General features: G+C 33.3%; 1 protein-coding gene across 1 annotated transcript in view; it reads right to left on the minus strand.

Annotated features, from left to right (window-relative positions):
* The window catches only part of LOC111633976 (calcium channel flower-like), a 19,490-nt gene extending 6,397 nt beyond the window's left edge, over nt 1-13,093 (minus strand). The window contains exon 1 of the mRNA XM_023378645.1: nt 12,813-13,093. Coding sequence (XP_023234413.1) covers nt 12,813-12,909 — 97 coding nt within the window. The 5' untranslated portion in view covers nt 12,910-13,093. The remainder of the gene's footprint in view (nt 1-12,812) is intronic.
* Nucleotides 13,094-13,563: the final 470 nt, after the last annotated feature.

A 13,563-nucleotide genomic window follows, 5' to 3' on the forward strand; every position in this document is an offset into this window, starting at 1 on the left:
TACAGTACATGCATTCGTAAATTTAGATTACTTTTTTCTGTACTATATTAAAAACTAAAATTTATTTGTTTATAAGCTTAAAATAGATCCTTATTAACCATATATTATTAAAAATGCATTAATAAATAAAATACAGAACCAGGAGTGGTAATTTATGGTTTAGCCTAGTGACAAGTAGATTTGGAGACAAGTAAATTCGACTTACGTCACCTCTCCTGGAACCAATTACCGACGTAAGGTAAGGTATACCTGTATATACACACATACATACAAATAACTTCCAATAGGAAAACCAAAATGAAAATCACAGTATATTAAGTATTGCATTAAATTTTTAACTATAGTAAGCACATAGTGGTGTGTGACCTAGAAAAACTAATGCAGCCACTATCTTATATTGTAAAAAAAAATATTGCATTAAAGCATTAATAATTCATAACTTTGAGATAGATAAAATTATGTTGGAACTGATCAGTAAATCTTTATCAAAGTGTGCCTAAAATAAACTGATTCACTTCCTTTTTTTTATTAGTGATTCTTAATATGACAATAATTTAATAAAATATGTTTCATACAATGTATGTTGGTAATATATCACTAAGTTTTCTCTCTGAATTTTTCAGAGATAAAACTATTTTAATATACAATTGCAAAACTATTGAGATAAGAAAGATAAGAGATTATATATGGTTTCTAAAATTTATTGTTGAAGTGATAAATTTGTTACAGTTTTATAATAAATTTTCAAAAATTTTCATTCTCAACATCAATGCACCTTGTAATTTGTCTGAGAACATATGTTGCTTATTGAGTTAATCTTGATGTTCCTATATACAAAGAACAGCATCCATTATTCAAATCAAGCAGCTCACCTTGTGTATTCACTTGTCTTTTGTAAACTTCACTCATCTAATCCCATAAATACAAATCAAATAGGATTAGGTCTGGAAATCTTAGTGACCAGTTAATGTACTGCCATGACCAATCCACCAATTAGAAAAAACATCATTGATACGTTTGCTTCTCAAGGGGATAGAATAAGGATGGGGTCCAGGAATGCAGTTATAGATTAGTGTCCAGTTAGCAAAGTCCTTCTGCATCAAAGGCCACACAAAATGTTCTTGGACTAGAAGTCTCGTGGCACAAATTACTGGGTGGGCCAAATTGTGCATGGAAGAGATTTGATGACAAAATTGGAGAGGTATATAGGGCAAACCTTGTTGTCCTTTGTGTCACAATATAGTTGTAGTGATGGGCTGATTTGAAGTGATTGTAGCGGGAGTGATATTTTGTTGTCTGTGAGGAGTGCAGGTAGCTCATTGTCATTAGCTTGAGCTTCTGCTATGGTGGTAACAGGAAGTCTAATCTCGTTGATCTGAGAAAGGGTGTCTGCCACAACGTTGTTCGAGCCGGTGATGTGCCTGACGTTAGTGCTGAACTGTGCAATGTAACAGATGTCACAGCCAACATGGAGAGCAAGTTTCTGCTTTCTGGTGAAACACGTAGGTGAGTAAGAGGGTCCATAAAGATGACAAAGTTCTGACCTTCAATGGTGTGGTGGAAGTGTTTCATCACAGAGTATATAGCGAGCAGCTCTGTGTCATAGGTACTGTACTCTATTTCGGCAGGAGTTAGCTTCTGCGATAAGAAGGCTAGTGGGCAAGGTCATTCTGAAGTGTAGGTTTGGAATACAGCACCAATGGTGACATTAGATGCATCTACCATTAAAGAAGACTCATTTCATAAATAATATGCAAGGGTCATTGCATTTGAGAGATCTGCTTTACATTGATTGAAGGACTTTAGAGCAGATTCATTCCAGGAGATGATGCCTTTATCATTTTTATTGGAATCCTTAGGAACTCGGAGTAGTGGGGCCTAAGTTTGGGCTGCATTTGGCAGAAAGTCTATAAAAATTGAGCATGGCTAAGAAGTGATGGAGTTCAGCAATGGTTTTAGGTTGAGGAAAATTGCTGATGGCCTTCATTTTTGATGGCAGAGGCTTTACGACTGACGACGTGATCATGCAGCCAAGAAACGGAACCGCAGATTTTCCATATAATTTTAGGCCATAGTCTTGCAACCAGAGGAACATTTGGCAGAGATGGTCTGTGTGTTCATCTGCATCATTGAACACGACCAATATGTCATTGAAATAGGGGATGCAGAAGTCAAGGCCATGTAGGATCTGATGGATATACTGCTGAAATGTTTGACCAGTGTTTTGTAGGCCAAAAGGCATATAGACGTGTTCAAACAAGCCAAACAGGGTTATGATGGCAGTTTTTGGAATGTTCTCGAGGAAGAGTGGTATCTGATGATAGGCACAGGTTAGATCAAGAGTGGAGAAGATGGTTTTGTTTTCAAGGAGTTGAGTGCAGTCTTGAGGGACAACATAGCGATTGGGGATGGTTATGGCATTGAGACGGCGATAGTCACCACATGGTCGCCACTGGCCATTTGCCTTCTTGACCATATTTAGTGGGCTGGCCCAGAGGCTTTTGGATGACCTGATGATGCCCTGGGACATGAAGAATTTCAATTCTTCAAGTGCTAAGCAGAGCATATCAGGTAGCAACTGTCTATATTTCGAGAAAACAGGTGGCCATTTTGTCTCAATAAGGTGGAAGATGGATGGTTGGTTTTGGAAATTATCAACAAATTCATAATGGTCGTGAACTCAGCCAAAATACAATGGTAAGGGGAGTAATTGGTCACCGCAGTGATATTAGTGAAGGTTGTAGGCTGGTTCTGCCAGCAACCAGGAGACTCAATCTGTGTGACTCCATCGATTAGTTGCTTATTTCCGACAGACACAAGTAGGTTGAATTTTGTCAAAAAGTCGATTCCTATGATGGATTGAGTCACGTCTGCTATTACAAATGGTCATAAAAAACTCTGCTTTAAGTTAAAGTTGAGTGTTAATAATTTCATTCTGTAAGTTGGTATAGGCATTCCATTTGTGGCAAACAAGACTAGCTTCTCAGGTTTGATTGGATAAGGGATCACATAGATCCCTTATCCAATCAAACCTGAATCCTTTTTGGAATCACATAGATGTCGGTGCCAATGTCTAAGGAATTTGGTAGCAGGATCAGCCAGTGATTACGTCGATGTGGTGGATGCAACTTCTGGCTGTAAGTACCCGCCCAGTCAGTTTTCCACCGGTTGAAAGGAGCAAGGGGCTTTACATTTTTTCGCCTGCACACCAAAGCTGGTATGATAAAAACACATGCTGTTGTAAGAGCTGCTGTGCTGTTCATTTGACTGACTTACTGCAGCACCTTATGTTGTTATGGGGGTATTTGGAGCATTTGAAGGAGCGGCATGGGTTGTTGATTGATGCAGCAAGATTTTTAACCTGTTTGGTTAATTTTGAAACGTGGTTCTCCAAGGTTGAGATTGCGGCTGGATCACATTCGACCATATGGATATGTGCAGGGAGGACCAATTCCATGATCTTGTCAGCAATAGCGGCCAGTTGTTGAAGTTTTCCATTCAATGCGGCTAAGACAACTTATATATTGTGTGGTAACCTCAAAAGCCTGAGAGATTTTAAAAGATCTTTTGCTAAAGTGGTTACCAGCTAAATCGCACATCCACATTAACAAGAAGGATGGATGTTAGTCTCCCAGTTCCAATCCTTGAAGTAATGTTCAGATTTTGGAAGACTCACTTTCTGAGTAGATGTCTATGAAACTAGCCTTTAGGGTAGCAAATTTATTGTGGTTGGATGGGTTCAGTATTAAATCATGTACCAAATTTAAGATTTTAGGCTCTACAGCCACAACAACATGTTTGAATTTTGCGCCATCAATGATTATGTTTGTGATGGAGAATTGCACTTCTAGTTGCACAAACCGTAAGCTAGGGTTGTTCTTCCAAAACAATGGGAGTCTGATTGCAATGCCTGCTATATGAGGGTGATCATCATGATTTTCTGCCTCAGTCATGATTTGAGTGTAGCTAACTGAGGCAGTGCAAAAGCGGGTATAAGTAAATGATGTGTTACGCGCACAGTTCAGCACGTGGCAAGAGAACAAAGATAGATGGCATTTTTCTGTTGATCAGTCAACTGTCAACGAAAAATGTCTGTGGTTACACTTTTTGAAGGGCTAGATAAATGAGTAATGGTTCTAAGGGAGATGAAAGTCTGACATTTGCATCTGATGCGAATGGATGACATTTTCCTGGCATACTGTAGAATTCCTTCACCAGTTATAGAGCTACGCACATCATGTTTGGGTCACCAGTTTGTAGCGCTAGTTTGTAAATAATTACCTTACAATACAAACTAAATAAGAAAATTAATAACTTAATCTTTAATTGCTTAGATCTCATGAGCTACAGTGCAATAGTTACAGTTTAATGTAGAATCAAAGACACATGTACACAGAGTGAGGTTCAAATCAAAAGCGAGGTCTTTGGGACAGGTTGCCAGGTCCATTAAGTTCAGAGTTCTTGGTGTCGTTAAGTTCCTGGTGGCAACTTTTGGATTTATGACCAACGCTGTCACCATTGTTGTTGTTCTTAGCATTGTCCCACAGATGTAGGGTCAACTATTCAGATCTTCGAATACCAGTTTATTTAATCGAGTGCATCATCTGGGTTCAGGTGTAGAGCACTTAGGTCTGCATTGATAGTATCTTGTCATCATTGCTTTGGTCTTCTGTGTGGCCATTGGCCATTCACCTCTAGGTGGTAGGCAATGTTGGTAACTGTATCCGGGTCTGATTGTCAGATGTGGCCAAACTAGTGCAGGCATCTCTCTCTCATTTTTGCCTCAATAAGCGCGATGCCGAATTGTTGGCGTATCATGTCAATGGTGATATGGTGAGGGATACATCAAGTTTCCTGCAAGCCATGCGCATCTCCATGGAATGGAGATGCCATTCAGCTGCTCTCATTGATGGCCAACATTCAAAACTATAGAGAGTGATGGGTCATACCACAGTCCGGTGGATTTTTGATTTTAGATACATGGGCATCTTTTTGTTGCACAAAACACAAGTGACTTCTCTCCATCGTAGCCATGTCGCATTCACCCTTGTTCGTACCTCATCATCAATGTCTCCGTCACTCTGTACGATTGAGCCGAGGTAGTGAAAAGTGTGCATTTTATACAAGTTATCATTGTTGACCTGGATTGTGCCCACATTTGGAAAAATTTCTAGATATTCGGTCTTCTTTGTGTTAAGGTGCTCAGACAGTTGCTCCAGGCCTGCAACTGGCATTATAGCTCTTTTCGAGTGGTGGTTGCAAGCATAATGTTGTCGGCATAAAGCAGTGTCCAAGGCACATCGTTCTGTATATTCTTTGTGATAGTGTCCATGATGAGAATGAATAGCAGTGACAACAGTGCAGAGCCCTGATAAATGTCAATATTCACTGGGAGGTTGTCAGATGTACCAGCCGCACACCTCATTCAGATGCTGGTATCTGTGTACAGCATTCTAACCCAGCTGACAAGGTCCTCAGACACTCTGTGGTCGTGGAGTGCATACCAAATGAGCTGGTAGGGTATGTGGTCGAAGGCCTTTTCCAAGTCGTCACCATACTTATAAATAATAAGAAAATCAGAGAAGTGACTATTTATTGTTACATATCAGTTTAATACAATAATATCAGTAGTTAATTATAAATAACTAAAAATTTTTTGAATTTATTTAAAAATGTCAAATTATTCATAATGATCCTATATTTACAAAACGTAAAAATCTTTAAAATTTATTTTTTTTACAGACAGAAATTCCAAAAGTGAATTTCCAAGAAAGAGAAAATACATAATTTTATAGAAAAAAAAACCCCACACACAATTTTCTTGAAAACATTTTTGAACTTAAAAAAATCAATATTCACAATTATATAAAAAAAATATATAATTAAAGCTGTGACTCAATTTAGAATAACTATTGATCATTCATGACACACATGAATCCAAAATTTTATAAATTTTTACAGATATAGATTCACTTGATTAACACATGATAAATCTCATCTGCTAAAAAGAAAAAAAAATCAAGATGACCAATTTAGAAACTATTCATTTTAAATTCTTTCAGACCATTACATGTTGATAAGATATATTTAATCAAGGTCAAAATAAATATATTCTGCTCTAGAAAGGCAAAGGGCATGTATAAAATTATTTCTTGTTATGTAAGATAATTATTCTAATTCTCAAATATTTATTTGCATTCTTTTTTATCTGAAATGATGCTTACTATCACTAAGACAGTAAGCATCATTTCAGATAAGTTCTCAACATCAAATTTTGTCAAAATAATTTATATCTAATACTAAAATGTAGAAACAAAAGAACAACAACAACAACTGACTTTTATTTAAATTGGATTTGTAATTTTATATTTCAATAAATTTACAAAAATACTCGGTTTTTAATATGAAATCCACTTTTTACTGCTAAAAAAAATTATCCTTGTTTTCGTGTAATAATAATTTATCAATAGTAAAAATGTATATCATCTAGATAAAATTATTACTTGTTTTATACTAATTCTTAAGAAGCAAGCTAAAGAAAGTAAGCAAGCTACTATTTTCAATTTATATTGGAATATTCTCATTTTACAAAATTCTTTAATTTTCAAATTAGACACAGAAATAAATAGGTCCAGGTTTATATAGAAACCCTAGCAGAAATCTATACAGTGGTACCTCAGGATACGAAATTAATCCGTTCCGAAACTGAGATCGTATCATGAAAATGTCGTAAGGTGGATCATCTTTTCCCATACGATTACATGTAAAACCAAATAATTCGTTCCAATGCGAAAAACATACTCAAATTAAAGCCAAGTAATACATTTAAAAAAATAACTGTAGTAAGAAAAACAAATGAAAAATGCGAACTAATGTAACGTCGTATGGTGAGTTTTTGTTCGTATCGTGGAGCAAAAATATGTTCGAATTTCATGTCGTATCCTGAAAATTTCGTATGCTGGGGCGTTCGTAACCTGAGGTACCACTGTAATTAAAATTTTATTACAAAGTCTAGAAAATCAATGTAATTTCAAGTTCATAAAGAGCTATTCAAGTAATGTTCTTGGTTTATCATCTAATAAGTATACAGTCTGTAATTGCTTATAATAAAGCACACAGACAGACGATATGGCTGCAAATGGCATCTAAACACATGCAAAGCATGCTGAAAGCAGATGCTCATGCACACTGTTACAATCGCACGTCATTCTCATTCACAAACGGACCTTATTTAAAAAATAGCCCTCATATATCAAAAAAAGTTGAAAATAGAAAAATACTTTTTAGGCATTCTACAAAGCTGCATGTAGATAACTATTAAAAAATTGTTTTTCAAGTGGTCACTATTACCAATCCTTAAAACAAAGTTTTTGTATTTTTTAAATTTATGTGAGAATGTCTCTTAACTTTCCCATACAACAATATACACACATTATATGGAGGTGTTATTTTATTAGACTATTTTGCAAACTTTATGATAAATAAGAATGGATGAAACTACTTTAAGGGTTGATGTTGGGGGAAACTCAAAATGATTGGTTGCTTATAACAGTTTTAGAGTAAACACAAGTACTAACCATTACTATGGAACTTAAGTTGCACACCCTACTAGTTATTTTAACCAAATACTCCAATTACAAATAGAACAAATCAGTTCATCAGAAATGAACTTTCTAGACAACAGCTTTTGTTGCAAATGCATAATATTGTACTAAAGTGTACAGAAGGCCAGGTTGCATTAACTCCTGTATTAATTGGTATTCCAATGACTTGAAGGACTCCATGCAATAAGGCATTAATCCTCACTTTTGTGAAAATTGATATTCATACAAAATATGCAGAATAATAATGAGTACTTTCTGTCAATAGATAGTTCTGATGAGAGTTCACGTGGAAGGAGAAAACAGTTTTCCAAAAACTAAATTAACTGAAATGGAAGTGAGTAGCTGTACTGATGATAGTGTAAATGACCCAGATTATATTATATCTGACTCTGAGAATGAAAAACATTAGTTCACTGAGTAATTCAATACTCAAAAAACTATCAGATTCAAAACAACCTTTCTAGTTATATTAATTAAATTATCCACAACCGTGAGGCAGATAATAGTGAGGTCTTATCAGACTAATGATGGTCTGATAAGCCCTCACTATTATCTGCCTCACAGTTGTGGACAATTTAATTAATATAATTACATCAAGGGCTAGAAGCAACTTTTGTAATAATTTCGTAACCTTTCTAGTGTTCAAGTGCCTCTGTGTTTCTGATTGATTCAAAAGGTATTAGTCATTCTACAAACTGGTCACACTTACCAGTATGAATTGTCATTGTTCACACAATGCACTCTCAAGAAACAAGATCATCCTTGTTCATAAATTTCAATTTGTAATTTACAACTTAAATATTCATCATAAGTCCATATAGCCCTACAGACAGTCAAAAATTTGAAGATTTAATGTCACTTCTGGAATAGATTCCACCAGCACATTATAAATTTTACAAAAATCTGGTTATTCAAGATAACTTACTACAGGTGAATATCAATCTGAAAATGTGGATGGACTTTATAATGATGATTAGTGCTTGACAAAAATAAACTGCTGTACTACCATTTTACTGTGCTCTTTAATTACTCATAATGTTTATCAATACATTAGATTTGCTGATATTAACAATATCATATTTCAATTCAATGTTAAATTAGAAAGTATACTTATTCAAAACAAATTTGTATGTATCATTCATTCATAAACCTTTCCAAACCCAATGTCCAACCACTTGGTGCAATAAAGATGCTAACCACCAGACATTCCTAGTTATCAAATATATGTATAATTCAGATCTTTTACATAGATGATTCTGGAAAATTTTTACAAAGAAAACAACATAAGACCCAAAACTTCCTAGTGAAAGCATTTTGAGAATTTAACTCCCAAAATTTAGAATTATACAATTTTTAAACTATCAAATATATCTCAGAAGCATAGTGCCTCATTCACTATGTGGCATAGTACCTTATTGCACTGATTCCTTCATATGATAGCATACAAATAGTCAGTATTTACTCTACCTATCCATGGTTTAGAAAGAAAAAATCTTTAATTGTGTGTTCTGCCATATAAACAGTGTCCCAAAGAAATTTATACAACAATTAGTTAAAGCCTGTCTAAACTAAGCTGATAAACATATGGAACAGTCAAATAGAACAATTACATCTCTTATTTCTCTGTGACCATAATTGCAGATAAAGCCATAGCAGCTGAAAGTATCTTTTGCACAAAAAAAAAATTGGGATCAGGAGATTACCTCTATTACAGAGATGGTTAGACCAGACAAAGAACTAGCAGAGGAAAGCAGAAAACCCAGAATTTATAAAATCAAATTAAGCAAAGAGGACAATGAATTTTTCTGCATGAGATTCATGTAAGGTTGACAAATCTTTGAGTCAGAGAACATTTTGATTCAATTAACAAGTACCCCAATAACAGCAGTGTTAACATAATGGAAATTAGAGAAAGAGGTCACAATATATTGGAACAATCTGACAGTATTTATATACTACCAGCTTTTGAGTTGCTGATTTTTGGGGGTCAATTTCTCCACGCCCAAACACCTAAAATAATTCCAAATATCTCATTCGAAACAATTAGTTTTTCTAAGTAGTGTGCAGAAATTTCAAAATTTTCTATAAAGTGGTTGCTGAAATATAAGCAACTGAAAAGTGCAAAAATTGCTTAAAAAGCTGTATCCAGAACTGCAAATAAATCACAGAGAAACATTTCAAACTTAAGCCTTTCTCATTATCACTGAAGTGCTCGTGAAACTTCCAGGTCAATAGGTCAAAGTTTATGGGTGTTTCCCGATAAACTAACACAGTTTTACATCTTAATTTTATGCTTATAAAAGATAAAATTGCATGGAAACAAATGAATCTATTCAAAACCTTGCTCAGAATTACAAAAGCTTAAATTTATGCAAATTAAAATTCTTAATGATTTTTCTAAATGGCATATCGAAAGCATCAGTCAGTGGCACATTGGTCAGAGATGTGTTCAGTCAGTGCCAACTGAAATGAATATTGAAAGCATTCAGTTGGCAACACATTTCATTAGTGGTGCGTTGGTCAATGGTTGCCAAGCGACAACCGATCTTGATGAAATAATACAATTATTAAACAAAAACAATTGCTATCCAAACAAAAACATCTCTGATGTTTTTGTTTTAATACTAAGGATTTAACAGAAACTACTTAATTTCATATCAGCAATTATATAAATTCAAAATAAATGTTTTCAAATCACTTTTAGTGATCAACATCAGATTCTGATCAAGCAACACTTTTAAATAAAATTCTGTAATTAATAATTGTTTAAATTTGATATATAAAATTTGTTTAATTCCAAACAGATTCATTGTAAAAAGAATAATTTGTTGTATTTCAAACGGCAACATAACGACACCCGTAACACCAAAGGCACCAAGAAGGGGACACGGAAATTTGGATATGGCATGTTATCGCTTCCTGGCTCCAGGCCAAGATCGAAACCAAATATCTGTTCTAATCAGCTTAATACGGATTCATGCCAATACAATTGGATATCGGTACTAAATGAGAATTGAGTACAGTTGAAAATCACTTATTAATTCTTAACATGTGGTTTTTGTTTATCGGTAATAGTTCTAAATAGTCATAAAACTTCCAAAATGTTTTATGATTAAAGTATAATCTATGCCTTCAAGGAATCAAAGCAACTGCAACATCAAAGAATAAAACAAAATATCTAATATGGAGTTATGAGTAATTTCCTGAATCTTTTTTAATAAAGCTATAAATAAAATCTCTACATTTCATCAGATTAAGTACAACTCTCAAAATGTGGTTTTGAATAGTGCCAGTTTTAGTTAATACAAGTCTGTTCTGAAGAAGGTTCAACATTGCCAACTCAACAGAACTCAAAGATAACAACATTAAACAGATCTACTTGGAAAGAGAGCAGAAGTCTTAGTCAAAAGTCAAAATAAAGATATAATTTTCACCAGGTGAAAATAAAGATATTTTGTTTTGACTAAGACTTTCTCTCTCTGCTAATCAGAACTACACCAGTATAATAAATCCTATTTATAAATAAGGTCCAAGTAGATAATATAGAAACAAAAAAGTAAAACATTAAGGATAGAGGTAAAAAGAATTAAACAGCTCTCTTCTCCCCCCACTCCTGCTTACTGTTAATAGGGAAAAATGAGCTTTATTTAGTGCAGTGGGTTTCAGGTAAGTTTAATTTCTATTTACAGAAATTACATTAAATGTGAAAATATTTCTACTTTAATTCATGTTTTACAGAAAATTCTACAAAAGAAAATAGAAGGTAACAACTGTGCTATATAAATATTTTACTTGATTTTAAAAAATATTTTACTTTATGTTTTCCTTCTTTTGAGATACTTTAGTAGTTAATCTAAACCAGGACTTACCAATAGGGTCAATGAGCAAATTAGATACACATTGTACGTGCCTATTTAATATTTTAATATTGTTTAATACAATCACTTAATTGAAAATTCTTGAAAATATGTTTATCATTTTTGAAACTCTCCAATTGTAAAAAAAAAATTTTTTAATTGTGTGCATATGCATTTAAAGGGAGTCACAACAGAAAAAATTTTTCTTAAAAGGGATCAATACACTAGAAAGGTCGGAAACCCCAGATTTAAACTCTACGACCAAATTTTAATGTTATTTTCTTTGATTTGTTTTCATTTTTTGTGTATCACTATACTGTACTTTGTCTAAAACCTTTAATTACCATAATAATTCAATAAAAACATTTTCTTTTTAATTTGATTTCTTCATTTTTTATACTTTTAACCCACCCAAGCACACATTAATATAAAAATTACAATTTCAGACACTCCATAATGATTTAATTCACAAATGAAGTTAACAATCAATAGAAAATATAGTAAATATGTATTACTTTGATACATGTAATATACTTGCATAACCAATTAACCACATATATTAAGGTTCACCAGCAATTCATTTCACCGTGAAAAACTGTTTATTAAATTTTATACTCGCACATTATCTTCAGAAAATCAAAACATAACTATTTAATCTGAAAATACTTGGAAGAATCGTGCATTTTAGAAATTCTTCTAACAAACAAAATTGCACATAAAAACACTCAATAACGAATAGTTACTAAATACCAAATTAGAAGTTTTATAATACGCCTGCATTCAAGAATTTTTTATTTTAACATATCAAGGTCATTACGCGTATACTTTATTTACGCACTAAACAAACACCCTAATTTATCAGTTTGTCTGTAGGTCATCGTCATTTAATGCATAACAGATAAGCGTGCTAAACATACAGGTACACGCTACTCGATCTAATTCTTCCACGACTTTATTTCGGGACTGGATTTCCTTCGACCCGTCTAGAAATTTTAAGCTCAAATTTCAGACCAGCGAGTAAATTAAAGGGGATATTTATTTTTTAATATTTGTGAAATAAAGTTATTGGAAAAAAGGAAAGTAAAATTACTTTCTTTTCCCAAAATCAAATTTAAATAACTTTTTTGACAAACTCATCTATTTTAACAAATGTGTCTACATACCTATGTATACTTTACCTGTATATTCACGAATATACAGGAGATAAAATCATTTTTGAATGTCGTATATTACAACATGTCGTAAAGGTAACATGTTGTAATATAGACACAAGGTTACAAGATATAAATAGCGTAAGCCATTCGTACAGATGAGATGATTTAATATTAAACGAAACATTTAAACATCTTACTTAAAGATCCAGCACTTCCCAAAAATCTAACGACAAATTTCAACCAGAAAGGCGCATCATCTTGAGACGATTTTGGGACGTCACTTGGTTCCATCATCTTTTCTCTTTCATGTCAAACCACTCTTAAATTTCCGCCACTTCTTTACCTATTCTTCTATTTAAGCTTATTTTAATTAATTTCGAATACGGAATGCCTTTTATAATTAACTTTAAAATGTCATCTAGAAAATTCTCATACTAATTAACGTCATATGATTCTTTCCAATGCCCTCTCGTATCGTAAAATGTCAAAGAGTCAAATAATAATTTTTCTTATTTTTTCAAATTTTAATAAAACTAATTCAATTTAAATATTAATTATCTACGTACAAGTGTTAATTCTAAATCAGAAGTGTTTATTATTTATTCCGATTATAGTTTCATTTGCGTTTGTATGTTAGTGAATTATCATAGTCTGTATTTTCTCGACGTAAGTTAATTAATTTAACCAGTAATCTTCATATATTTAATAAACTCTACAAAAAATACTCTTTACATATTCAAAAAGTATTTAGTCATTATTTAAAATCGAAATAATGACATTAATTAACCAGCGGTCTGATGCGCTCGTATCGTTATCCACCGTACAATATTAAACAATGGCGTCATAAAGTATTACTATTTACGGAAAAGCCGATTAATATCGCTTTATATTCGAATAATTGAAATTCTATTTTCGCGCGAGAATAATTAGCTTTTTCTTAATTTCATT

The sequence above is a fragment of the Centruroides sculpturatus genome, unplaced genomic scaffold, assembly GCF_000671375.1.
Source record: "Centruroides sculpturatus isolate CEXI.00-Female unplaced genomic scaffold, Cexi_2.0 scaffold54, whole genome shotgun sequence".
In the NCBI taxonomy this organism is placed as follows: domain Eukaryota; kingdom Metazoa; phylum Arthropoda; class Arachnida; order Scorpiones; family Buthidae; genus Centruroides; species Centruroides sculpturatus.